The sequence below is a fragment of the Trachinotus anak genome, unplaced genomic scaffold (genome assembly GCF_046630095.1).
Source record: "Trachinotus anak isolate AG129_WGS33_773 ecotype Australia unplaced genomic scaffold, CSIRO_AGI_Tana_v1 ptg000021l, whole genome shotgun sequence".
Lineage (NCBI taxonomy): Eukaryota > Metazoa > Chordata > Actinopteri > Carangiformes > Carangidae > Trachinotus > Trachinotus anak.
In genome coordinates, this window is record NW_027273872.1 from 1680391 (window position 1) to 1708326 (window position 27936).

Here is a 27936-nt window from a genome sequence, read left to right on the forward strand (position 1 = left end):
AATCTGAGTTCGTCATTACACCAGTGGCGTGACGAGTGATTAATAAGTAAAGAGGTCTGACCGACATTCAGCGGCCTGACCTGCGCAGAGCGGGTTTCAGGACGGGAGGGAGGACCCCCCCCCCCCCCCCCCCTCCCCCCTCCGTGCGGTTTTTGTTGAACTCACTTCCAAATATGGAAGCGAACGGCGAGCGGCGGCGGTACGTGAACGCGCCTCGCTCCCGGCGAAAGGAGGGGTCGGGCCGCGACGCTGATCACCATATAAGGAAACAAGGGACACGGATTTCGCTATAGCAGATTTTTGACCGAGAGAGAGAGAGAGAGAGAGAGATGGAGAGAGATGAGGAGGGGAGGAGAGAGAGAGATGAGGAGGGGAGGAGAGAGAGAAGAGAGATGGAGAGAGAGAGAGAGAAGGAGAGAGAGAGAGAAGGAGAGGAGAGGAGGAGATGAGGAAGGAGAGAGACAGCAGAGGAGGCGAGGAAGGAGAGAAAGAGAGAGAGGAGAGAGCAGAGGAGACGAGGAAGGAGAGAGGAGAGCAGACAGAGGGGTCTGTCTGATGAGAGGCAGTGGGAGGAGAGAAGTGGCGCTAACACATCAAGCAGGGAGCTGAATTTCTAGAGGATAACATGATAACATGATACATGATAAATGATAAATGATAAATGATAACATGATAAATGATAACATGATAAATGATAACATGATAACATGATAAATGATAACATGATAAATGATAACATGATACATGATAACATGATAAATGATAACATGATAACATGATAAATGATAACATGATACATGATAACATGATAAATGATAACATGAAGTTATAACACTGAAGTCGACTCATACCGAGGCAGAGCTGCTTCTTTCATTATTTTATTTTATTTTGTTGTGTGGTGGACGCCTGAAGTCTTTGTGGCTGTAAACGTTTAAACTGTGACCTAAACTGGAACATGAGCTGATTCACTTACCAGCAGAAACTGGATGGATGGACTAAACAAATACGATTTATTTATATAACTTCATTTAACATTTTGCAACAGTCATCCCTGTGACCTGATGAGCCTCCGAGCTTATAATAATGATGCCTGAGTCTGATATAAAATAATTAAAACTAACATTAAGTCAAGAGACAAAACTTAAGACTTTTTTTACATTTAATTTTAAATCAATAGGTTTAAAAATACTCTAAAAAGGAGACAAACAGAATGAAGCAGGCTTCTGCACAATACATAACACTATAAACCAAAACTACAATATAAATAGTTGAAAATGTGTTGGGATATTCCTACCACACTGTCAGAGAAAAAGAGATGTGAAGGACTCAATCACAGACTAATATGACTTCATACGGAGATCTTTAGAATCGGATCATGTTTGTGATAATAATACTGAAATATAAGTAGTAGTCATAGCTGCGAAGCAAAGGTAGTGGAGTAAAATGTACAATTTTGTGGCTGCACATTTGAATGACAATCTCTAAATGAAATAGAAGCCGGACATAATTAGTATTTTTGTAAAATGAGTGATGGTTTTGCCAAACAGGAAGTGTTTGTAGTGGAGAACCTGCTGGTGGATCTGTGCGGTTCCAGACCTCTGAAGATCCTGTGTCCTCCTCCTCCAGGTTTACACAACCTTTATCTGACTTAAACTGAGTTTCATCCCTGACGCCACTTTATACAGGAAAAACAGTTGAATGATTACACTGGAAAGATGCACTGACAGTTTCAAGCTGTGTTTATTCTTTATGAAACAGCATTTCTCGAGTCAAGGCCACCATACCCCTGCAAGAGATGATTACAATAGCCGTTGCTACAATATAGCATGCATTTATTTACTTTTTGAATGAACACTGTGCAAAAAGCACCAAAGAGAAAGGTAAGTGCAATAGCATGTGCTTGTAAAACATCTTTAAGTTTCTTCCTCTTGTGGAAAAAGGACATGGAATGTGCAAAATGAAGGTCAAAAACCATGGACTGAGAATTTCCAAGTCTCTCATCCTCCACATTTCTATGGTCACTTTTGGCCCTTTGTTCTTGTGACTTGTACCAACAATGACGAGGAATTACTGAGTAACTAAAGCACTGTTGATCAGCTTTTGTCTCTCCTCTGTATTCGAGGACAGACAATAAATTAGTAGTTGAACCATGTAGAATATCATGAGTCCACCTGATTCTACGTTTGCTCTCAGGTCACACAATCTTGTGGCATTTTAAAGGCCTGTTTTACGATACTAAATATTTGCCATTCCGCGTCTCCAACCCAATGTTTCTGAGAGAATCTGCATTTCATCATATTCAGAGATGTAGGCCATGGTTGCAAATAATCAGAGTCCTTTAATCCAATGCCTGATTCATTCTGAGTTGGCCTGAGACGCCCTGCTTGGCTCCACAATGGAAAAATAAAACCTAATAAATCCACTGTGTACTCCATCTTTTCAATTCTCTGTATGGCTGATTTTTTAATAATACCTTTGACTGACTGGTTAAATGGCTGCATCTAAACAAGCAGCTACGAAACAAGTTAGCCCATTAGCCCCAATCTGTTTTTTTCTTTTCCTTCATATGATTTGATTTTATGTTATGCAACCATTTCATATCAGTCATTTGAAGCAAAGCTTTGACCCCAGCACACAATACTTTCAGGCTGGAGTGATCACCACGTATAATCACTATTTTACCAAAAAGAAGTTTGACTCTGAAGTTTCGACTGTGAAATAATTTAAGTTTCCCTTTTGCTTGAAGCCAGATCAACAATATGATAAATATATATATATATATCTCCCAGGGTGAGGCAACATGTGTGTGTACTGCATCACAGTAGTGTTGCTTGCACACTAGTGTTTTCGCACAGCTCGCTAAGGAAATGACATCAGAATATAATTTCTGAGGTGTGAACTTATCAACATGACAGGATGTCAAAGATTTTTGATAACAATCTAATTAGAAAATAAGTGCTGTAAACTTTTGAAAACTGAAGTGCAGGTACAAAAGCGCAGGACAGCCACACAGTCCCAGTTACTGTAGTCCTGTTTTGGTCTATTTCAATATTCTGCTTGTTATTTGTTGCATGTGTGTTCAACACTTGCAATGTTTGAGTAAAAAAGTTTTTGGCATTTCTTCATTTTTTGATAAAACTCTCCTGTGATATTTTAGCTTATATTTACTGATGTCTTCAGTGACAGGAGTACAAGGCCAAAGTTTAATTCAAACACCAGCGGTCTCTTTGGCTGACTGATTGTTGTTTTATTATGTTGGGCGGTCAACACCTTGAGTATTACAAGAATCTCTTATCTTTGGAGTTGGAAGGTTTTGCAGAATATAAGTTCCTATATATAATTTCTCTAGAAGACTCTAGTATTTAGTATCAAAATCTACAAAGTGTAACATGTTTCCATCAAGGAATAAATGGCAAAGCACTTGAAACAACCGAACTCCTGTTACATGCAGCTTCCAAAATCTGCTGGACTAAATACAAAGTGCATGTCCTCTTCTCCGTTCAAAGTAGGTAATGCTAGTTTATATCAAATATAAAGCAAATCTACAAACTGAATGGAATGTTTAAGGCCTATAAGTAAAAAAAAAAAAAAAAAAAAAAAAAAAAAAAAGCAAAAGAAATATGCATAAATGTATAAGCTTTAAAGCTATTATAAGATAATTATTTAAAGAGGCTTTGTTTGAAAAGCACCCTGACTATCCCTGTCTGAACAATATACAGCCATGTAAGACGCATTCAGCTGATATAGAAAAAAGTTTTTTAAGTTTAAAAGTAAACATTGACTTGTCTATTTAGACCAATTGTAAATGGTAAAATGAAGGCAGTGTCATTTTAAGACATGAAGTACGGATGAGAGGGACTGGGATGGTTTAAGCCCCTGCCTCAGTGAATCCATTCATCTTTATATGAAACTGGATTTTATCAGGCAGAGTAACGTGCATAATAAGAGATGCTGGTGAATTGGCATCATATTTGTACCTTGTGCCAATGTGGTTTAGCTGCACGCTCGTTCCAGTGAGAGGCATGATAAGGCTTTAGTGCTGAATGTGTGCTTGTGTTGTGTGCTGGTTGCATTGCATCAGGATTATGAAGGTTCAGAGGTCCTCTAACTGGATTTCTTCTTGTCACCAATACTTGTCCCTCTCGACTTGTTCAACACCACCGTGGCCTAGAAATAGAAAAAGTGAAAGACAATTTGTTTGACTGCATCTTGCAACATTCTCAGACTACAGTTTTTCTAACTTGGGTGTCATCGATCACTCCAAACCACTTCCGGTTTTGTGTCTGTAATGTTAGGGCTTTAGACTCTCTGTGAATGAGCAACCCAGGTCACACATTTATAATCTTGTGTGTTTTATTGAATTAAAGATTAATCTAAAAACTAAGACAGGATTTAATGACTAGATGTTATGTGAAAAGAAACCTTTAAATTCATATTGAAATGGAACTTAGAGCATCTTTATGTTCAGCAGTGTGATGTATTTTTGCATAAAACACCAGTTGACCAGTTTTTCGCAGGTGAGTTAAAACTAGATTTCTTTTGTTCTATAATTGCTGAACTCTGTTTGTTGCTCTTTGAAACATCAACAACGCCATCTAGTGGCTTCAATAGGTGCATGTATTGAAACAAATGTTACTCCAATGTAACTGAAAGCTGTGACACCCATACAGATAGACACACATCGGCGAACACAAACTGGCCTCACCTGCTCCAGGACGACACCTGCAGCCTGGTCGATGGCTCCTCCCACAGAATGGTACCGACCAGAGTAGCGGATGAAGGCCCACGTCACCATGGCCATCATGACCACGCCCAGAGTACAGTCACACACCAAGGCGAAAGTAGACAGGCCAACGAAGAGCAACACACCCGACAGCACGTAGAGGAGACACACCAACACAAACAGCACTGCAGGTGTCCGGAAGGCGCTGAAGAGGTTTTTTGACTTTAAAACAAAGAGAAAAGCTGATGGTTAGGAACAATCCTGAAATCATGTCACTGCAAAACCAAGAACTTGTGTTTAAAATTAAAATGGTTAATAATGCAAATTAAACAGACACAGTTTAAATGTGATATTTTTGGAATAGTCCTTTACCTCGTTGTGCTTGCTGAAAGACTGCCACATCTCCTCCAGCTCCTTTTCCAGCTGTGCTTGGTAACGATCACAGAACTCCTGTCCACCCATCTTCTTCGTGGACGAGAAGGCGTGAAGAGCCTCTCGAGAGTGGAAGTGATGCTTTTCCTCCAGAGAATCAGGAGACACATAAGGCAGGTCGCCCCCACACACCTTACAAAAGAAGAACAAAGAACAGAGGCATAAAGCAGCGAACACACACGACGACTGCTGATCTGATTGTAAATATGCTGAGGGTGTGACGACTGACGGGATCTGCTGACAGGTTTGTTGGATAACATCATATACTGTGTGAAATGTAAAGATTCTAATCTCAGATCTTCAAATCAAGTCGCTGCAAGTTGTTCTCAAAATATTTTTTTAAACATGTTTGAGTTCGATTCGTATGATGCCCGAGGGAGAAGTACTGACTCTACTGGCTCGCAGTGGTTTGTGGTGTAAGAGTTTACTGGATGACTGAAATCTTTCCCAAACTCTTGTTCCTTTCTCCTTCTTTGGCCTTTTCAGCTCAAACGTCACAGAATATCAACAATGTAAACTACTTGTTGCTGCCCGCATTCGTTTTTGGTACAAGAACGTTTGGAGTTCCTCTGGAATTTGCAGGTTCATCTTTTAGTCGTTACTGATCTGTCGATTAGTGTGGTGTCTAGTGTATTTACTCAGCTGAAAGATTTATGTTCACTCCTGAGAGACTAAAAAAACAAATCTTTATGTGGTTTGTCCAAAGCTTGTTGTCATCCTTTGTTAACATATTAAAATAATCCATCCTTTCTATGTGGATTAAAGAAGAATCACTCTCTACTGTCGAACGACTGTGGAGAACACACTGTTATGATGTCGTTATGGCGTCGTCTGTCACATCCCAGTGAACTCACCTTCTCCATGTTCTTGTAATACTGATCTTTGGCTGCTGCCACAGCTGCCAGGTTGTTGGCCTCTGCTGTAGCCTGGTGAGACAAACAGGTAAATCTTAAACATATTAGGGCAAAAAACAAAAAAAACAAGTTAATATATACTCAGCTCCAAGTTCACAGGACACATGAGTTCAAACTTATGTTCATCCTTCACATACCATGAGCATAGTCTTTGGCTGTGGTAAGTCCTCTCCCTGGTAGATCTTGATGTAAGCCTGGTAACACAAAAAATATGCAAAGATCTTGTCAGATATACTGTGGAAGCAGATTAAGGTTGATGCTCAGATAAAGATGATGCTACCTTGAAGAACTCCAGCAGGCCCCTGCAGGTGACTTTGTTTCCGTTTATTTCCTTCTCAGCCAGACGATCCGGATGCAGCAGTTTAGGAATCAGACTCTGCAGCTGTTCTTTGAAATCCGGTCCCACATCTGACACAGTAAATGTAACAATAGTTAGAGCAACACTCAATGTATTGGACATACCGTTAAATACTAAGCTTAAAGTCAAATTAAATAATATGGAAAACAGGGATTTTACCGCTGAGTTGCCCTGTAAATGCAGGGCTGGTGGCAACCTTCAACCCAGGGTGAGGCAACAAGAAGCAGGAAATTTTGGTGAAGCATGAATGGATGTGCTCCCTCACTGTTTGCAGCTCCTCGTGCTGGGCCTCCTTAACCTTTGAAAATCAGTGAAATAGTTTGATGAAAACTCTCAACACAGAGTTGAAGATAAGTAACTCTAAGTGCTTTTCTTTCTTTTTAGCTGAAGTCCAAGTTTGTTTATTATACTCCGCCAAATCAATAAGGCACCACCGGTACCTGCAACCGTTTATCCAGGAATTCATTGCCTCCTTTGAACCCGTAGGTGTATTCATAGGGAAAGCTCCAATCCCTGATTAGAAACATCAAAGACTGTAGGAGGAAATAAAAAGATGTTGAATAAAAAATGATCAAACAGAGCAAAAAACAATCAGATAAATGTCCAACATCAGCAACAATGTGTGGTTTCTCTCACCTGGAAGGGTTTCTGAAAGATTTCATCCATAGCGAGACGACCATACTCCGTGAACAGCTGTGAGGAGGAGGAGGAGGAGGAGGCACCGTTACACTAAATTAATACTGAGATGCAAAAAGGATTGAAAATAACCATTGTTCTAGTTGGAAACTTTCAAACATGCTTCACTAGCACATCAATCACGTCAACACCTGCCAATGTGAACAGACCTGAAGCTGCTGCAGATCGTCCTCCTGGATGTTCTGTGACAGATTGTAGATCTACAAAATAGAAACTACATAAGCACACATGACCAGAATATTGAGAAAACATTTATCAAACATAGTCAGAGGAGATCGGTCACCTGTATTGAGCTGGTCATGGTGCTGAGGGCAAAGATGGTGGCACAGTCCTTCACGGTGGACTGATTATCAAATGCTCCTTGAGTGTCCATCAGCACCACAGCCACCTACAGCAGCACAGAGACAAAACATGCAGCAGATGCCTTTGGTTTCAATGGGGATGTTATGTGAAGGAATCCTCCTTTTTGTGTCCTTTTAACAGCTGTTTTTTAAAAATAAGATATATCCTTCGTAAAAAAGTAAAAACTCAAAAGAGAAAACAGAGCAAAAAAGCAAATCTTCATACACACAAATCCTCGTGCATAAATAAATAATGAAATAAAATGTGCGAGTACCTCAGTACCATCACTCTTTGGGACGAGGAAAACTTCGCTCCACAGCTGGATGCCTGTTGTCTCTGGTTCTGAACCACCTCTCCATGAAAATCCAGTCAGCGGCTCATCATCCTGACCCAGCCAGTTTTCATCCCCCTGCAGAACACAAATTACACTTTCAAGACTTGTCAGGGGCAGGCTGGGTGTTTGAGAGTGAAACTCGAGTGTGTCTGCTTCTTCAGGCTTATTCAAATTTTCAAACATGTCTCGTCGTGTACTTCCAAGAATACAGCAGCAGACGCATCAGCAGGTTTTTTTACCCTGAACTGTGAATAGAAATTATCTTTGTTCTACATAGTTTACAATGCAAAAACATACAAAGTTCAGTGCTGACCTCTCCGCTCATAAATATCTCCCTCCCTATAGCACATGTACAGTATACCAGACGGCTTTCACAGTCTCCACTACGTAACAAAGGTAATGATTAATTCTTAAATCCTCCTGTTCAGTAAACTGGTTAGTTCACATGTTAAAGCAGGGATGGGTGTTAATGTTGTATGACTGCTTATATGTTTTCAGTCCAACTACAGAATACAGACCTTCCTCAGAAGAGGAGGAACTAGTCTGCATCACCTGCTGTGACCTCCCTTAATCTTTTTTATATAATGTCAGAATTATACTCTTTACATAATAAATTAATTAACAAAATAGTTGCAGATTAATGAATTATCTGCTGATTAATTGACTTGATTCAGCTGTAGCCAACATGACAACATTTCAGCATCAGTTTGGAGATCTTGGCCTGTGCTTATATTAGACAGGTATAATGTGTGGAGAAGCGAGACAGAGATCATGTCACAGTGAGACTCACCTTTCTGTACATGTAACGGAGCATGAAATCCAGCAGGAAGCTCTTTCCCTTTCTGAAGGCTCCGGCCACTGACAGCACCACCACATGTTTGTCTCGGACCTCAGGAGCCAACAGAATCTTGGCCAAAGCCTCCGTGTCCAACGCAAAGGAGTGATCCTCCTTACACACTGTGACGATCTGAACTGCGCCTGGTTGACCCGTCATCCTTCAGAGGTACTAGTCCCTGTGGAAATCACAGACCAAAACATCAGGTGGATATTACTAATGAATGATTTTAGAGTCACAACTAACTACTATTAATATTTGTTATTGATTTACCTGTCTATAATTCACTAAAGTCTACACCTGACAAACAAATATACAATGACAATTCTTGACATTTTTCTTGATAAATTAAAACCATTCATTGATTATAAAATTAGAAATAAGAAAAAAAGTTCAGCAATAAATCATCAGTTATTCAATTCAAATTTTGATCATCACTTCATAGCTTTACTTATTGATCTTTACTCAACACAAAAGAGGTGCTTTCTTTTCTCATTTGAAGTTATTATACAAACTTTCTCCTTTTTCATTTTTTGTGTGAGCTGGTCACAAGCTATTCAAAAACATTACTTTAGGCTCATTAGTTGTAATGGACACTTCTCAATACAATTATTAATAAAAAAACTAACGGAAAATATTAATTCTGAGCAACTGTGGCAAATTAAATTAGGGTTGCAACTAACAATAATTTTCATAATTGATTAATATGTCAGTTTTTTTCTTGATTGATTGTAAAATGTCTGAAAGAAATTCTTGTTACAGTTTCCCACAGCACAAGGTGATGCCTTCAGATGATTAATTTTCTGTTGGGCAACTAATTGCTGCAGCTTGACATGAACTGTGTCTTTTTCTGCCGATCAACAGAACGGAAGTCATTCAATATAAAACTTAGTCAGAAGAAAACTATGTAAAAAATTTAAACATAAACAGTAAATGTATTAATTATGATACAGCCATTAGTTGTAGGCCTTAAGGCTTTAAGGGAAGAACACTGCTGATTTTCTTTCCAGCTTCACTAAGTTATGAGATTTGGATGATAATTACACGGAAAGCTGTTTACTCACTCGCTTACATACGGTTTGGGTGGGCCTGTGCCTACTGAGCAATCAGACATGCACTGATCCTCCCAGGAGCACAATATTTAGCTCTGTGTGGAGCTGGCTGTGGGATGCTCTGCTGGGTGTCATGCTGCTTTGCCTCCAGCTAGTAGATTCTGAATGCTCTCCAACACACTGCTCGTCATTGTTGCTGCTGTCTGAGGAGGATGCCCTCTCCCATGATGAGTAACACAGGAAGGAGCTTTCACAACAGCTCATCTGTGATTATAATGCCCAGAAGATCGCTCTCTCCTCCCTGCAAACACTCAACACCTCAGAGGTGTGGCTCTCAGAGGTAGCATGCCAGGCATTTCTCTGCAGTGAGTGTCCAGCACCGAGTTGAGCAGCTATGAAATCAAACTATATTTTGTAATCTGCCTCATCTGTGTTATGTGCAAGTACAGCCTGAGATAAGCTGCAGTGTTCAGTCCCTGCTCTGTGATCGACCCCGCTGGAGCTGCCTTAGATCAGGGCAGCTAGGCTAAACGGATCCTTAGCGCTCTGCATTGATGCATTTGTAAAGCTAACAGCTAACCTCGACAGCTAAAGCCCTTAACTACTGACGCCCCAACTTAGTGGCTAACATCCTGTACGTCTCCATGTACTCAAACAAAAACAGTAAAAACCAAACAAGTACGCGTCGTTAGCTGCAGAAATCTTTTAAGTTGTTGACCCTGAAAACGCCTGTAAATAGCTTCTCCCGTTGCGTTAGCTGCGGTTTCACGGTGTAGTTTTACCTGTGGTGTCTTCAGAAGGCTTCGACACAATCTCATGAGAGTCGACAAACGACTGAAACCTAACTTTCATACACTGGCATGAAGACAACCGTGAGAACTTTTTTCCTACACGAAACTCACACACTTCCGTTTTCAGCCCGCGCAGTGCCTTCAGGGAAATGTAGTTTCACTCTGATTTCCTGCTCGTACTTGAGTCTGTCTATGAACTACGTTACCCAGAGTGCCAAACGACGCCTCATAGCGATGGGAAATGTGTTTTTTGGTGTAAAGTTACGAATGCGGAACTACCGAGCAGGTAACGTAGAGCAGGAGTTTTGCATGTACACAAATCATATCTGAGAGAAGTCAGCGGATGAAGTCGTAGCTTAGCAACGTGTTTCTGCTTGTGGACGGATGATGTAAATATCTAGCAGACTGAGTTCGGTCCGATGGGCTGTGAACGTCACGCCATCTGATGGTGACATTCACATAAACAACATCCAGTGAGCTGAAAATACACAAAACCTCTTCTGCAACAGTTTTTGGAGTAGCAGCTACAGGGAAGACACCCGGACTGCTTGTGTCTCTTTGTGACTCCTGTTGTTTTGAGAGTGTTTGTTGTCATTTCGCATCTTTTTGTGGGTGTTTTGTGTGTTTTTATAGTCATTTTGTCTCTTTGTGAGCCTTCCAACAAGAACTGCAGAAAAACTGAGGGTGTAGCCCCGGCACCTTCTGACCTCACGAGGCCTTACACTATCAAAATGAAACTTTGTGATGTCTAAACATAAAATCAGTCCATTTTAATCCACAATGACAACATGACACTTTATTTGTTAGATTACAAAATCTAGAGCATTTGAAAATACATACAATATACAAACACAGATTCAGTGTATCCTGAAATATAAGATTGTTTAAATGGCAGTGAGTTCATCTTACATTTTAACTCAAAATTCCAATCACACTATTCCTGATTGAAGGCAGCTTAGCTTAGCTTAACTTACAAGATCATATCCAGGTTTTCAATTTCACAGAAAACGTAAGACATTCAGGGATTCAGTGACATAACATCATGAACATGAAATCAACGGTAGAGAACATAATCTGAAGACACTGGGTGTAAAGAAATTAATTAGATATAAAATTGGAAGTACTTATATCACTGAGTAGTGCTTTTTCACTTTTGGAGTACAAGCTACAATTGGAACTACATTATAAATAGTATTTCTAAGTATTACACACAACTACTTTTAGAAAGACAGTATTTTCAGAACAATAACAGTGTTAAGGGGCAAGATATTCAACTTAAGGTTGTTTTAAAGTGACCTGAAAACATTCTTATAAAGAAAAGGTGGTAACCACTTGGAGGAATCGGTTGGTAAAATATATTCATATTGAAATGGTAGTGTGGATGTGAGTCAGTGTGCTGTTCAATGTATTTCTCCAAAGAGCTACTTTAGTACTTCCTTGTGCGGGTTCCAACGCTATAAAAACCTCCTTTAATTTGGGAAATACTTTAGCCAAGAGACAGCACTTGTACATGAGTTAGAAAGAAGCACCCTCCTTCCACCCCTGAGAATGAACTTGATCTGTTTAAAAATCACAGTGGAAACCCTAAAAACTTATTGTATTGAAGACCATACTCTGTTAATACTTTCCCCTCATTTTAAAATCTCAGAGTATAATTTTGTCCATGTATCTCATCTTAATGTTACTCACTCAAGTCTTGTCCAGGCTGTCATTGATGGCATGGTATGGTGGTAAATTCAGCTTCTGTGCTGAAAGTGCCTGAATACATGTGAAGTAATGTGATCCATTGTCTTGTTAGTCCACCAGTAAAACTGATCTCTATTGTTATCTAAATACACAACGATACACAAGCCTTAGGGCAGTGTCGGCATCTCAGGAAGAAGCGGCTGATCCAAACCAACATAAATCCTCTTTACGTTGCTTTTTTGGAGTAGCTGGATTGAAGCATTGCATCAGTTGTGATTGTTAAATGGGAACTCAGATTAATATCCACCTCCTGCTAGGTCCAGCAGTGACCCAGCAGCCTCCTGGGCCTCAGCATCCAGCTGAAGGATCTCCACAGTCTCCAGGTCCAGCTCGGTGTCACCGGGCAGCACCAGGTACTGGTACTGGTGAGACTGGTAGTAGTGCAACTCGATGTACCCGCTGTCTGACAGGGGGTCCTTCTCCATCTCCTCGCTGACCTCCTCCTGCTGGTATTCAACTGACTCCATGGTGACGAGCTCCTCGTGATCCGAGGTCAAAGGGCACTGTGGGTTTTCGCCAAAAGTTGGGTTGTCAGTGGTCAGGATTTGGGGTGAGGTGGTGGAGAGGAGGAGGGTGTGAGAAAGAGGATCTGCATGAGAAAAAAAAAAACAGTAAGAAGAGAGAAATATCAGGTCAAAGTATTCGATCATAACTGAACGATTAGTACAAGCATTAGTACTGACACAGTTAAATTACTGTCAGTTATTTGGTGCAACACAACAGAAAGTAATTGTAATAAATAACAAATCAGTCGGTATGACGTACTGCCGTTTGTAGTGGTGTAAAAAACTTTGTTCTTCTTTAGAGCTTAATAAGAAATATCACAGTCACTAAAACCCCAGAAATACTTTATACAAAGTCGTTGTTTTATTCAGAGAGTCATCATTATTTTACAGAGGGTAACTTTCTGTTTAATATGGTGTTATCTAAGACGTGGATGTAGGGAGTTATCTGTCCCACTTTTACTTGTGATTTAGTGGATTAAGTTTTGAGGGAACAGTATAATGCGGAGGTATCTCTACTAGAAATGCCTCAAATCATCATGTTGTTTGTTGTTTATATCTTAGTACTTATCAAGACTTTCTGTGAGTATGGAAATGTTACTGTATGTGTACTCTTTGTGGCTCAGGTGTCGTAAATATATTTATGTGACCCTCAGGAAGAGAAGCCACTGTTACAATACAGTAACTAATGTGGGTCTAAATAACAACAAACAAGTGGACAAACAAGCAGAATATGAGTCATAAGGTAAGATATTAATACTAACAACTGGTTGAACAACCACTTGTCAGATTCTTCAGAGTGCACGTGGGCCAATATAGTGCATAGGCTCGGAAATAAAACGGACATAAAGGACACTAAGCTAGACTATTGCTGCGTTGCCACGGTAATGCAAGGCTGTTGCCGTGACAACTGAACACAAACACAGGAACAATGTCGCATGCTGAGAAAGCTGCAGAGACGGAGAAAAGCTTCAGGTAATAAAAGTGTCAGAGAGAACTGTTACTCCATGGATGAAATATATTGTAGACTAAAAGAAATTCATAAAGGGTCAAATGTGAGAGTTCATGTGATAATCAAGTAAAATGAACCTGCTCATCACAAACCTGAGATTTCCATAGAGTCACACACTGCAGGTATCTCATAGTCAACGCCTTCCAACCTGCACACAACACGCCAAGATGGTTAGACAACCAGATACAATCTAAAATAAATACAGTTAGTTTGTTTGTGTGTTTAAAATAAGCCTCAGAACCAGAGTGTTATTAATATGTAAAATTATTCAGAGGCACCTCACCCACTGCAGGAAAATCTCATTTTACAAGGAAATCCAGAAAAATGCAGTGTAGTAACAGAAAAACTAAACATTTAGTTGGACTGCAACTAATGGTTATTTATCTTTCTGTTTTACAATAAATCAATCAATCAGTAAAAGCAGAGGACAGTGATACGTAGATGCCCATTGCAATTTGCAAGATCCCAAGGAAAAGTTTTTAAGTTGCCTGTTTTGTCTGACCAACAGCCCAAAATCCAAATATATTCAATTTAAATTTATTAAAATTTGAAAAAGACACAAATTCTTTTGCTTCATTTACATTTTAGAAGCTGGTGACAGAAAATGTTTGGCATTTTTCTTTGGATCAATAACTTAACCGATTATCAAAACTGCTTTTTGCTTTTTAACTTTTAGTATTTAACTAATTGCACCACCACTAATATTTAGTACTGACTTTGCTCTTTTATCTAACCAGGAGCCAGACAACAGAAAATGTGTCTAGCCCACCTCACTACATTGTACTCACAGTGCAGGCTTGTTTATCAGATTGCTGTTGGTGCTGTGGTAACTGTGGGTCTTCCTCAGCACCTCCAGGAGCGCAGGCCGATAGTCTGGACAAACACACCACAGTGATCCCTTCCCCACTGACTGAAACAACAATACAAAACTACTTTAAACACCGAAACAGCAACAACCCATGCAAAGATGTTAGTCTTAAGCAACACTGGCACATTTCACCACATATAAACCTCATTATTCATTTCCCTGTAGGACTTCACTACAGAGCAGCACATCTTGATTGTTTGTTGCTCAAGGACCATGATTTCAGATACTGATTTCTGAACTTCTCTCCTATAATTAAAGCACAGTTTCTATACTTTATACATAACCCTGTTACTCTTAATGTGGAAACTGGGAGCCATGTCCCTACCTGGCTCTTGTCCCTCTGAATGCGACAGAAGCTCTTGCTCAGGGACAGGTTGTGTCTAACAGAGTTCCTCCAGCCTCCAGAGGCTGTCCTGTAGTAGGGGAAATTGTTCACAATCCATTCGTAAATACCCTTCACTGGAAGTCTCTTGTCTGGTGAATCTTCTATTGCCATGAAAATCAGACTACTGAAGGAGTAGGGCGGCTTGGACGAGGCAGGAGGCAGAGGCTGGGATGGTGCGAAGGACTCCAGCTGAGGCAGTGGTGTCATTTTGGGAAGGGGCTGCAGCGGCAGCAGGTTGCCCCTCTGGTGTAGCCAGCTGAGGCAGGTCAGGTCATCCTGGTCAGATGTGTTAGGGCTGAGGCATTGTATGTTTTGTGCTTCCAGGCACTGAGACGCAGCGCAGTGTGAAAGAGGGGAAGACGAGTGGATGGACTCTGCTGTCGCTGGAGACAGTGAGGTAGGGGACGGGGGGAATGAAATAGGTGACAGTGGGAGTGAAATACGGCTGGAGGTCTGCTGCGGCGAGGAGGAGAAAGGCAGGGACCCTCCAAAAGTGGTGGGACATGGGGACGAGGGCGGCAGCGTTTGAGAGCTATTCTCCATCTCTCTTCCAGGAGGAAACTTCCAGGGTCATTCAGCTAAACCACTGCTGAAATATATAACAGAAATGAATATAGTTAATACTTAATGTAAATCAGAATTAAAAGTGTGCAACACGGTACGAAAGACTGAGGTTAAATCTATTTTATGATCATCTAATATCACAGATTTGCCTCAAATAGTTTAAAGATATGTACAGTAAACATCACCCTATGGAAAAGAACCAACCTCCCTACACTGAGTACATGTCTTTTGTACAGAATAGGCAGAAATAACAAAAGTATTTATTGGTTTTTTTTCGGTTTACTGTTTTTTTAAGGACCAAATTTTAACTACATTTCAAGACAACAACAGTAAATGAAACAGGCTCGTTCCAGCTGCACAGTCTTTGACCTGAACCAGCTGAGGAGCAGAAACAGCCTGATGCAGTTAAATGTTCCTCACAGGAACATCTGCAGCTTAATTCAGCTTAGATCGCCCCCTCTGTCCAGGTGAACGGGTGAACGGGTGAACAGATGAACGGGTGAACGGGTGAACAGGTGAACGGGTGAACGGGTGAACAGATGAACAGGTGAACAGGTGAACGGGTGAACAGATGAACAGATGAACAGGTGAACGGGTGAACAGATGAACGGGTGAACAGATGAACGGATGAACAGATGAACAGATGAACGGATGAACAGATGAACAGATGAACAGGTGAACAGATGAACAGATGAACGGGTGAACGGGTGAACAGGTGAACGGGTGAACAGGTGCAGGTCGTTGTCTCTCGTAGCTTTCAGAAGCTGCGGTGGCATCGATGAAATGCTTTTAATGACCTGAGCGGATCGATGCAGTCACATTCATGTCGCTCAGAGCTGGGGGGCGATGCCACATGGCTTCACCGAGCAGCTCGGGAGGCAAATGGCGGAATAATATAAAGTTTCATTTGGTCCGGACAGCCCCCCCCGCAGGTAACCCGCTCGGTGAGGGCAGCCCGGGCTTCAAACGCAAAATACTCAGCGGTTACTCACCAAAGCACCAGAGCGGAGGCTGAGGCGGGACCCGCAGCTGTTCACCGTCCAGAACACGTCGCTGAGAAGTTACAGGTGAGGTTCCGGCGCCAGAAAGTAGAGCCCGAGTCGGACAGCGGCCTCCGTGCTGTGTTACCGTCCGCGGTATCCATGGAAACCGAAAAGACGCTCCGCGTGTGCGCGCTCCCAGGCGCGCTCCCGCTGAGTGCACAGGCAAGCGGCCTAAAGACAGTGTTCACACCTTTATATATACAGTCTGTGTTTATATATATACAGTCTGTGGTTCTATATACAGTCTGTGTTTATATCTACAGTCTGAGGTTATATATACAGTCTGTGGTTATATATACAGTCTGTGTTTATATCTACAGTCTGTGGTTATATATACAGTCTGTGTTTATAGCTACAGTCTGAGGTTCTATATACAGTCTGTGTTTATATATATACAGTCTGAGGTTCTATATACAGTCTGTGTTTATATATATACAGTCTGAGGTTCTATATACAGTCTGAGGTTCTATATACAGTCTGTGTTTATATATATACAGTCTGAGGTTCTATATACAGTCTGTGTTTATATATATATACAGTCTGAGGTTCTATATACAGTCTGTGTTTATATCTACAGTCTGTGGTTCTATATACAGTCTGTGGTTATATATACAGTCTGTGTTTATATCTACAGTCTGTGGTTATATATACAGTCTGTGTTTATAGCTACAGTCTGTGGTTCTATATACAGTCTGTGTTTATATATACACAGTCTGAGGTTATATATACAGTCTGTGTTTATATATACAGTCTGTGTTTATATCTACAGTCTGTGGTTATATATACAGTCTGTGTTTATAGCTACAGTCTGTGGTTCTATATACAGTCTGTGTTTATATATATACAGTCTGTGGTTCTATATACAGTCTGTGTTTATATCTACAGTCTGAGGTTATATATACAGTCTGTGGTTATATATACAGTCTGTGTTTATATCTACAGTCTGTGGTTATATATACAGTCTGTGTTTATAGCTACAGTCTGAGGTTCTATATACAGTCTGTGTTTATATATATACAGTCTGAGGTTCTATATACAGTCTGTGTTTATATATATACAGTCTGAGGTTCTATATACAGTCTGTGGTTATATATACAGTCTGTGTTTATATATATACAGTCTGAGGTTCTATATACAGTCTGTGTTTATATATATACAGTCTGAGGTTCTATATACAGTCTGTGGTTATATATACAGTCTGTGTTTATATATATACAGTCTGAGGTTCTATATACAGTCTGTGTTTATATCTACAGTCTGAGGTTATATATACAGTCTGTGGTTATATATACAGTCTGTGTTTATAGCTACAGTCTGAGGTTCTATATACAGTCTGTGTTTATATATATATACAGTCTGAGGTTCTATATACAGTCTGTGTTTATATATATACAGTCTGAGGTTCTATATACAGTCTGTGTTTATATCTACAGTCTGTGGTTCTATATACAGTCTGTGTTTATATATATATACAGTCTGAGGTTCTATATACAGTCTGTGTTTATATATATACAGTCTGAGGTTCTATATACAGTCTGTGTTTATATATATACAGTCTGTGGTTCTATATACAGTCTGAGGTTCTATATACAGTCTGTGTTTATATATATACAGTCTGAGGTTCTATATACAGTCTGTGTTTATATATATATACAGTCTGAGGTTCTATATACAGTCTGTGTTTATATCTACAGTCTGTGGTTCTATATACAGTCTGTGTTTATATATATATACAGTCTGAGGTTCTATATACAGTCTGTGTTTATATATATACAGTCTGAGGTTCTATATACAGTCTGTGGTTATATATACAGTCTGTGTTTATATATATACAGTCTGAGGTTCTATATACAGTCTGTGTTTATATATATACAGTCTGAGGTTCTATATACAGTCTGTGGTTATATATACAGTCTGTGTTTATATATATACAGTCTGAGGTTCTATATACAGTCTGTGTTTATATCTACAGTCTGAGGTTATATATACAGTCTGTGGTTATATATACAGTCTGTGTTTATAGCTACAGTCTGAGGTTCTATATACAGTCTGTGTTTATATATATATACAGTCTGAGGTTCTATATACAGTCTGTGTTTATATATATACAGTCTGAGGTTCTATATACAGTCTGTGTTTATATCTACAGTCTGTGGTTCTATATACAGTCTGTGTTTATATATATATACAGTCTGAGGTTCTATATACAGTCTGTGTTTATATATATACAGTCTGAGGTTCTATATACAGTCTGTGTTTATATATATACAGTCTGTGGTTCTATATACAGTCTGAGGTTCTATATACAGTCTGTGTTTATATATATACAGTCTGAGGTTATATATACAGTCTGTGTTTATATATATACAGTCTGAGGTTCTATATACAGTCTGTGTTTATATCTACAGTCTGTGGTTCTATATACAGTCTGTGGTTATATATACAGTCTGTGTTTATATCTACAGTCTGTGGTTATATATACAGTCTGTGTTTATAGCTACAGTCTGTGGTTCTATATACAGTCTGTGTTTATATATACACAGTCTGAGGTTATATATACAGTCTGTGTTTATATCTACAGTCTGTGGTTATATATACAGTCTGTGTTTATAGCTACAGTCTGAGGTTCTATATACAGTCTGTGTTTATATATATACAGTCTGAGGTTCTATATACAGTCTGTGTTTATATCTACAGTCTGTGGTTCTATATACAGTCTGAGGTTCTATATACAGTCTGTGTTTATATATATACAGTCTGAGGTTCTATATACAGTCTGTGTTTATATATATACAGTCTGAGGTTCTATATACAGTCTGTGTTTATATCTACAGTCTGTGGTTCTATATACAGTCTGTGGTTATATATACAGTCTGTGTTTATATATACAGTCTGTGTTTATAGCTACAGTCTGTGGTTCTATATACAGTCTGTGTTTATATATACACAGTCTGAGGTTATATATACAGTCTGTGTTTATATATACAGTCTGTGTTTATATCTACAGTCTGTGGTTATATATACAGTCTGTGTTTATAGCTACAGTCTGTGGTTCTATATACAGTCTGTGTTTATATATATACAGTCTGTGGTTATATATACAGTCTGTGTTTATATCTACAGTCTGTGGTTCTATATACAGTCTGTGTTTATAGCTACAGTCTGTGTTTATATATACACAGTCTGAGGTTATATATACAGTCTGTGTTTATATCTACAGTCTGTGGTTATATATACAGTCTGTGTTTATAGCTACAGTCTGTGGTTCTATATACAGTCTGTGTTTATATATATACAGTCTGTGGTTCTATATACAGTCTGTGTTTATATATATACAGTCTGTGTTTATATCTACAGTCTGTGGTTATATATACAGTCTGTGTTTATATCTACAGTCTGTGGTTCTATATACAGTCTGTGTTTATATATATACAGTCTGTGGTTCTATATACAGTCTGTGTTTATATCTACAGTCTGTGTTTATATATATACAGTCTGTGGTTCTATATACAGTCTGAGGTTCTATATACAGTCTGTGGTTATATATACAGTCTGTGGTTCTATATACAGTCTGTGGTTATATCTACAGTCTGTGTTTATATCTACAGTCTGTGGTTATATCTTCAGTGTGAGGCTCACATTCAACAGGGAGGTGAGGTCAAACAGCTCCACTGTAAAGAGCCTGGTTCAGAGGCAGGAACGTTAATTAAACGGTGACAGAAGTATTCAGGGTTTTCTTTAGTAAAAACAGGCCACAGTTCAAGTTCTGCATTTAAAGAGTAAACGTTTGTAAGGAGCTGAACTGGAGTAACTACATATATTTACTCAAATACTCCAGTACTGTACTCTACTGTAATTAGATATAATTTTGTACTTTGTTCTTGTACTTCTCTTCAATATTACACATACTCCACTCCACACACTAAAATACCTCTACCAGCTGCACTGCATTGTACATGTATATTAATCATTTATAATCGAATAATAAAACATACATGATTCTGAAACTGGTCATTTTGCATAAAGAGAACTCTTTGGTTTGTTTGCACTTCTTCCACCACTGGTGAAGAGTTTCAGATAAACGCAGCATCACAAGTAGACAAGCAGCTTAATGACCCCTGTCATTGTTATGTTTTATACAACTGTATTAACATTTAAGCAGCATTTTAATATTAAAGCAGATTATGTAAATCTAAATCAATCAGTTCATTCTTGAGTCCAAGTGAGCGTTTGGCCAAATTTGAAGAAATTCACTGAAGGATGGACACCCCAAAAACAAACTGCCTCTGGCCACAGCTGTCACCAGCATGTAGGCATAAAAATGACCCAATTCCCCCTGAAATGTAAAGGGAGTAAACATTGTACAACACCAGTACCTCAAAACTGTGCACAGTGCAGTAATTCTAACTAAATGAATTCCAGTTACTTTCCATCTCTGAGTATAACTTTGCAGCATGAATCTGTCTCAGTCACAGACTGTCGGCCATATTCTGAGCTCTGGCACCACCTTCAGAAATCAAATCTTACTTAATGACGCAAATAAATATTTTTTCAGAAGGAGATAAGCTACAACTCATGCAGAATCACATTGTGTAGCTTTTTGGCATTGAACAATAGAAGCCTCAGAAAAGGTTAAAATTGAATACACAAAGCTAAATAAATTTATTTTTCCTACAAAAATCCAAACATTGTCATGCTTTGTCAAATGTAGATAAATAAAATCCAGGGTTGACAAGAGGAGAGAGGAATTGCAGCAACATTACCATACCAGAAAAACAAAAGGTGAATCATATGTGTAATGTGCGTTTCTGTCTGTGTGTGGTGTACACACTGGAAAGCATGTCAAGTGACATTATATAAAATGAAACCTAAACTGAATCCATGTTAGGATCAAAGAAATCTCAATGAAAGCCCTTGTGTTCAAAGTTAGGTGGCCAGAAATAAGCATTTGCCAGTGTTACTGTACACAACAACAGAAAACAACAGTCTTCCGGTGAGATGTTTTCTGTCACACTTTCTTGTTATATCCATGAAACGACTACATTATGAACAAGTCCATCTGACAAGCTGCAGCTCAACACTGTCTACACATGTTTTGAGTTTACTGACAAAAGAGCGTATAAAGGAAGGTGTACAAACACTCAACCACATTTTTTTTGGGTCCAACACACATGGACTTCAGGTTATTAAATGCCTCAAGGTCACCTGACCAAGTGAGAGGTTAACCAGTATATAATGATTGGCTGAAACACTGCAGTGGCTACGGTGATATAAAGGCGCAGTTGAGGTTTGGCACTTGATCCGGTTCCCATGGAGTCCGAGGAGAGAGAGGTGAGGATCTTCATTTTTAGAGATCGCACCTGAGGAGACAGTAACATCTTTAAACCCACATTCAGACTAACATAAATAATATGGAAGTTACAAAACTGACTGCACTGAAAGAATCGTTCAAGATTTTAGTAAATAAGCTTATTCGCTTTCCTGTCAAGAGTTAGATGAGAGGACTGATGCCACTCTCATGTCTACTGTTTAGCATGAAAACTGAACGCAGGGAGAAACAGCCTGATTATAAGTGAAGGTCATAAAATCTACCCACCACCACCTGTAAACTTAACAGTTTCAAAAATTTCACTTCCTATTCAATCTCTGCAAGTCCAGTCCCCAGTCTTTTCTAAAGACTCAAAATACTCACAATGAAGAACATAAGGGCGCAAGAGGACCAGGCAAGGGCCACAAAATATCCATCACTGCCAAACAATAAGCCGCACAACACTGTGAAGATCATCCTATAGGAGAAGACAAAGAAAAACATTCACAATGTTGACATGGACCAAACTACATTTTAAAATATCCTCATTTTCAAAACTACATTTCAACCACTGAGCTGAGTCATAATCTAAATCTTTTATGTACTACGTGATCTGTTCAGTGAGGATGAGGAGCAGCTTTGGTCATCACACTTATTTCAAAACATCTGCATCTGAGGTCTATTTACCCAACATATTTGTATCCACTGTAGGCAATGAGATCAAAGGTCGAGAGGTCGCTGTGTACGGTCAGCAGGTACAAACTCAACAGCATCACCAAGACCTCGATGATGATCCACACGAGGGCAGTGCTGGCACATAGGCCAAGAACCTCAGGACTGAACCTTCACACAAGGACAACACACACTCCTTATTTAACTTACTTAACATATAACATATTTATTGTGAGATATAAAATAAATTAAATGAGGAGGAATCACCTTTTCTGGATACCCAGGGCCATTCCAGCAAGTAAAATGTAGGTGATGAAAGCCATTGCTAAAAGACAGAAAGGACAGTTCAGACATTATATATGATTATATGATTAATATATGTATGATTGATTTATTTATGGAAAACTTACTCGGTATGTAAAGATCAGGTGCATTCACATCCTGTCTTGGAGTCAGAGGAGTGTCCCGATGATAACGAACTTCCCAGTCCTACCAGGAAAACACAAATACAGTATGAATCACCCAGAGGAGTCGAACAGAGTTACATGCAAATGATGCTCTCAGGGTCTATTAGATGGAACAATCTGCTTTTCAGTCCATTTACACTGCAACAGATCGAAACCACTGAGGGACCATACATCAAAAATCCTGCAAAAAAGGCCACACTTGAGGCCATCTTAGTGTCTCTGTGTATGTTACTGAAGCGCGGATGTATTGATGTTTAGTAGCATTGTCTTCATTGCATCTTGGACATTTCAAAGATACTGAAGCCTCGACTTAATGTATTTTAAAAGCAGAGTATAAACTACGATATAAGACATGAAGCTGGACTATTCTACGTCATGTGTTTGTAAGAACATCCTCATTAAATGAATGAGCCAAGAAATATTCTATATTTTTGTTCTATATTATTCTATAAAAGACAAAATCAACAGTTTATTGGTCTGTCCCTCAATACTTTACTTCTTCTCTTAATATTTTCCAACATCTGCACCCTCCCTGTGGTACTCAGATCCAAGCCCATTAGTTCCAACTGAAGACATAAATCTTTAAAAACAGGTCACAAATATATAGCTGCAGTTTATATTAGTAATAAGAATCATTTCAGCTGTGGATCAGCAGCAGGTCTGAGTATGTGGGACTGTCTCAGTGCTACAACTACTGTGTCCATGTTGATGGCTCTGAAGGAACATGTCGACCACGGCTCATTGATGAGGAGGACGAAGTCTATAACTACGCAGATGATACTTGTTATTAGAATCAATTCATTGTTGGTTTTGATTGTTTCATAGGATTTGTTGACAAGAAGAAAAATACAGGATATCACCAGACTTACTGCTTCAAGAAACCCAAACCATGAGGAACTAAACTAACATTACAGCCAAACTGTAGTGGTTGTAAATACTGTGTAGTAGCAAATAGTATTTAGGGTCAATCAGCTAAATCTATGTGACCCTGTTCTTGCAAAGAGAGTTTGCACTCTGTGCAGTTTGTACATTATCAGAGCACAAAATGACTTAATTTACAATCTGAATAAGTTAAAGTTGTGGGAATTCACCGAGCTCAGTGTGTGTTTATATTCTCACTGGCAATCACAGCTTTATGATGTTCATAAATAAAGCTGGCTTAGTGATTAAGTGGCTGATTATCTTGTTTGCACAGTTTCAATGTGATAAGTGGTTAAAAATAAGATACCAGAGAAACTTATCATGGAGAGTTTAACTATTAAATGTTTTGTGTTGTCCCGTACGTTGACATGGGACAAAGTCTGACAGGATGAATGGTTTGATTACCTGATGTGTGTAAGGGAACATAAGGATCATAAGTTTCTTCAGGACATATCTGGTGTCGACGGCAAAGAAGTATTTCAGCTTGTTCACAGACATGAATCTGCCGATCTGAAAGGCAGAAGAAGTGCAAACATTAACTTCACAATTAAAGGAGCAACAGTCTGCCAAAGTTAATAAATACAGATGAGTCATAGTCATTTTTAAAGAAGGCTGTGGCTGCCCTCAGGACTGTGCATCACTCTAGCTTGACGCACAGTCGATGTATTCTGAACCACCTGCGTAACAAAGCTGCCAAACCAGAAAAACAACATCAGTGATATTTATCTGACTTCCACAAGCAATGCATTTATTTTAACAATTCTCCCTCTATTCCTGGGTGAGGAAAAGTATGACTAAAAACCTGTCCACTAAAAAAATTACATACCTTTGACATAAAAATATTCACTGTGAAAAGGCTCTAGATGTGACTGATATCAGGCAAAGGATCATTAGGAAGTATTTGAACAGCACAAAGTATCTGGCTGCTCCCGCAGAGAGACTGTGTCAGTTAAACACCTTAAATTATGTACTTGTGAAAGCAAGAGTCAGTTTAATGGACAAAAATTAAATAATGGCACAAAAAACCCACTTGCATGGATGAAAACATTTTTTTCACTACTGTAAAACAAATTACTGCATTTCCAATGTCTCTATTCTCCTGTTTAGACCTAATATCTTATCACATCCAAAGGGGCTGTGAGTCAGGCTGCTTCTAGATCTGCAGACTCAGTCAAACGGCTGCAAAGAAACTTTAAAACCACGTGGAAATTGTTCAGAATGTGTTTAGGCTACATTTAAACTTGGATTTACGACTGGTGACGTGTGATCTCAATTACCTGAGACACATTTTGTGTGAAGTGGTGCCAGTTACTCGATATAGGCCTTGATCTTATTTATAGGTTGATGGATCAAGAACATCAAGAACATCTCCCATTCATATACATACAGCGCTGGATATCATATCTACAGGAATCCTATGAATATCCCGCTTTTCCTCACCTCTTTGTTTACCATGTCCTTTCCTTGGTTGGCTAAAGAGGAGCCGTACATCATTGCAGCGTTGGCCATTGGGTCAGTAAACAGGTTGTTTACTCCAGCACCCCCTTGCATGTCATTCGAGGGTCCTGCCATATTGTACCCAGGAGTGTAGTATCCCTGACTGTTCATTGCTGGTGCTGCAGAGCTGGTGTCTTCAAACAGGACAGAATCTGCTGAGGTGGGAGCTGCACGAGCTCTCTGTTTAGCTGTGGAAAGGATGGACACATTGGAGAATATGGAGGATGATATTTAATGGTGTTATTACCTTATTATTCACAATATCAAATACAAATACACACACACACACACACACACACACACACTACTTATCCTATCACTTAAGATATTCCAACCACATCAAGTGTTTCCCTTATCGACAGAGAAACAATGCTCTGTGGTGACCAAGGTAACATATGGAGCTCCTTAATTAATGCTGGTTTATTTTGTTTTTGGAGGAATTCTATTTCATTTCACTGCAGTTACTCCAAAAATGTGCCCAGGTCTGTTGTTAAATTACTGTAAGATTGATCCTTAAAGTCATTCAAGGTTTACACTCAGTTGCCAGTTTGTTAGGTATCCTCAGCTAAAACTAATGTAGTGCAAAAAATAAGTAACGCAGCTCTGCACCTTCACAAAGATTGTAATTTTCAGTTTTTGGTCAAAATGTTGTAAAGATGTATTTATGGACATTTGTGAGGACTTCATTTTGTGCTGTTGAATTAGACTGCATTACATTGACAGGTTTTTAAAACATTTTAACAATATTGATTCTTAACCATCACCCAAAAGCACCACAGAGGCATCTCACCCGCCCCAAGTTAATTCTGTAGCATGACAAGGACCCCAAACAGCCAGAGCCATAAAGAACTATCTTCAGTGACAAGAAGACCAAGGAGTCCTGCAACAGATTGGTGTGGCCCTGACAGAGCCCTGATCTCAACATCATGGAGTCAGTCTGGGATCACATGAGCAGACAGAAGACACTGAGACAGAACAACTGTGGCAAGGTCACCAAGATGCTTGGAACAACCTACCTGCACATCTACCTCGAAAACTGTGTGTAAGAGGAGAACTGGTGCTGTTTTAAAGCCTAAGTGTGATCACACCAAATATTGATTTAATTCAGGTTCTGTCCTCCTCAGTGGGGGCAGACATGACTCTAATGAAAGTAGGATTTACTGAAGCACTGGAGCATTAGACTGCACCAGTTTCAGTTAGTTGTGCCTTGCAAACTGTGACCTTTTAGTGCACATCACCAGCCAGGTGACAGCACCAGTGCAGTGTGATGAGATGAGTGTGTCGTGCTGTAGTGGAAAAAAAAGGAAGTGGCAACTATGGGTGGATATTTTGCAAAACTTTTCAAAGTGACAACTGATGGTTATTCATCTTTACACTTACTTGCTCGGTACCCGTGATGTGGCAAGTCCATTGTAATGTTCGCTGACGTTAGCTTAAAATAAAAACAATGACACGTTAGCAACATTTCAGCTAATTGAAGGCTCTGCTCATCTTGGTCCGCGAACTAAACGCAGTTCTACGTTGTTATGCCACAGCTAACACTGACTTGAAACCATTTGTAGACTAACTCACAACACTATGCTAGCTACCCAGCTAACCTTCGTATAAACTTATTTAACGGGGCCACTCTTGCTGCCAGTTAATGCTAGCTAGCTACCTAGCCTGGCAAGCTAAGTTATAACATCATATTTTCAGCTGACGCACCGCAGACCGGGACAGGCGAAATAAATACTTTAGTAAATATCCTAGTAAATGTCCACACAGCTTGTCTGAGGAATAATATTACGATTATGAAGAAGATACCGAGGGTTAGAGCACTTACCTACACGGCTAACGTTGGAAGCTAGCTACGTGGCTATCAGATGTTAGCACTGATCCCACCCATCCACCGCGGTTGGCTGGCTCCGCTGTGCCTGCGTGGCAGAGGACATGTAAGTACTGCACAGCACACAGTGACTCCAGTACACACAGGAAGAGCTCATACCAGCACTCCCAGGGCTTAGCTTTCATGTGTAGCTTTTCTGTTTTGTGTCTACGTCGCATTTCAACTACACATGTTCTTGCAGCAGCTCCTCTGCTTGAGCACATAACTGCAGTTGTGCAGGGAACAGTGTTACCTGCAACACACAGTAAGATCATAAAACATGATGTGTTACTATAGCTGAAATGACTCCTCAGTGGGCTGTGGTGAAAATTATTTAAAATACATAAGTACTTAACACTACTTGTGGCCTATTTTACTTGAATAGTTCCATGATAAGCTAGTATACTATACTATAGCCTACTTAAATGTCACTATATTTCAGAGGAACATATAGCACTCTTTAATTCACTTCATTAGTTTGACAATTATAGACACTGTTATTTTGCAGTTTCAGATTTTACCCGCAAACGATGAGGTAGAAAATTAAACATTTTTACTGATAAAATAAGTTGATAGTAGGCCTGGCTATATAAAAAGGTAGAACTGGCT

The 27936-nt window shown here is 39.5% G+C and overlaps 2 protein-coding genes across 5 annotated transcripts; both read right to left on the reverse strand.

The window, feature by feature from the left end:
- Positions 1 to 1721: 1721 nt before the first annotated feature.
- Positions 1722 to 16572, reverse strand: atl3 (atlastin 3). 3 transcript variants are annotated; one of them, XM_071458661.1, is made up of 15 exons: positions 10469 to 10617; positions 9699 to 9987; positions 8590 to 8812; positions 7740 to 7874; positions 7407 to 7511; positions 7273 to 7323; positions 7064 to 7120; positions 6868 to 6960; positions 6587 to 6725; positions 6350 to 6477; positions 6207 to 6263; positions 6010 to 6081; positions 5096 to 5287; positions 4706 to 4945; positions 1722 to 4167 (listed from the first exon to the last, which is right to left on the reverse strand). In XM_071458661.1, exons 3-15 carry the CDS (start codon positions 8791 to 8793, stop codon positions 4105 to 4107), a joined length of 1536 nt encoding a protein of 511 aa, XP_071314762.1. In that variant the 5' UTR covers positions 8794 to 8812; positions 9699 to 9987; positions 10469 to 10617; the 3' UTR covers positions 1722 to 4104. The 3 variants fall into 3 exon arrangements, with proteins under 3 accessions (XP_071314762.1, XP_071314765.1, XP_071314761.1); XM_071458664.1 differs by lacking the exons at positions 9699 to 9987; positions 10469 to 10617 and adding an exon at positions 16548 to 16572; XM_071458660.1 differs by lacking the exon at positions 9699 to 9987 and having other exon boundaries at positions 10469 to 10628.
- A 4658-nt stretch (positions 16573 to 21230) lies between these two features.
- On the reverse strand, positions 21231 to 27465 carry yif1a (Yip1 interacting factor homolog A (S. cerevisiae)). Of its 2 annotated transcripts, XM_071457390.1 has the most exons (10): positions 27448 to 27465; positions 27286 to 27376; positions 26844 to 26895; positions 25407 to 25651; positions 24372 to 24476; positions 22989 to 23067; positions 22846 to 22903; positions 22594 to 22749; positions 22291 to 22384; positions 21231 to 21958 (listed from the first exon to the last, which is right to left on the reverse strand). In XM_071457390.1, exons 3-10 carry the CDS (start codon positions 26872 to 26874, stop codon positions 21800 to 21802), a joined length of 927 nt encoding a protein of 308 aa, XP_071313491.1. In that variant the 5' UTR covers positions 26875 to 26895; positions 27286 to 27376; positions 27448 to 27465; the 3' UTR covers positions 21231 to 21799. The 2 variants fall into 2 exon arrangements, with proteins under 2 accessions (XP_071313491.1, XP_071313492.1); XM_071457391.1 differs by lacking the exon at positions 27448 to 27465 and having other exon boundaries at positions 21597 to 21958; positions 27290 to 27373.
- Positions 27466 to 27936: the final 471 nt, after the last annotated feature.

What these genes read in the sequence shown, in the direction of transcription:
- atl3 (XM_071458664.1), bottom strand. Translation starts at nt 8,793, where the DNA reads ATGACGGGTCAACCAGGCGCAGTTCAGATCGTCACAGTGTGTAAGGAG. An exon ending in CAAAGAGTGATGGTACTGAG is followed by an intron (nt 7,512 to 7,739) that starts GTACTCGCACAT and finishes GTGCTGCTGTAG; the next exon opens with GTGGCTGTGGTGCTGATGGA. An exon ending in AGCCAAAGACTATGCTCATG is followed by an intron (nt 6,082 to 6,206) that starts GTATGTGAAGGA and finishes TTGTCTCACCAG; the next exon opens with GCTACAGCAGAGGCCAACAA.
- yif1a (XM_071457390.1), bottom strand. Translation starts at nt 26,874, where the DNA reads ATGGACTTGCCACATCACGGGTACCGAGCAA. An exon ending in AGGACATGGTAAACAAAGAG is followed by an intron (nt 24,477 to 25,406) that starts GTGAGGAAAAGC and finishes TCTGCCTTTCAG; the next exon opens with ATCGGCAGATTCATGTCTGT. An exon ending in GCCCTGGGTATCCAGAAAAG is followed by an intron (nt 22,750 to 22,845) that starts GTGATTCCTCCT and finishes CCTTGTGTGAAG; the next exon opens with GTTCAGTCCTGAGGTTCTTG.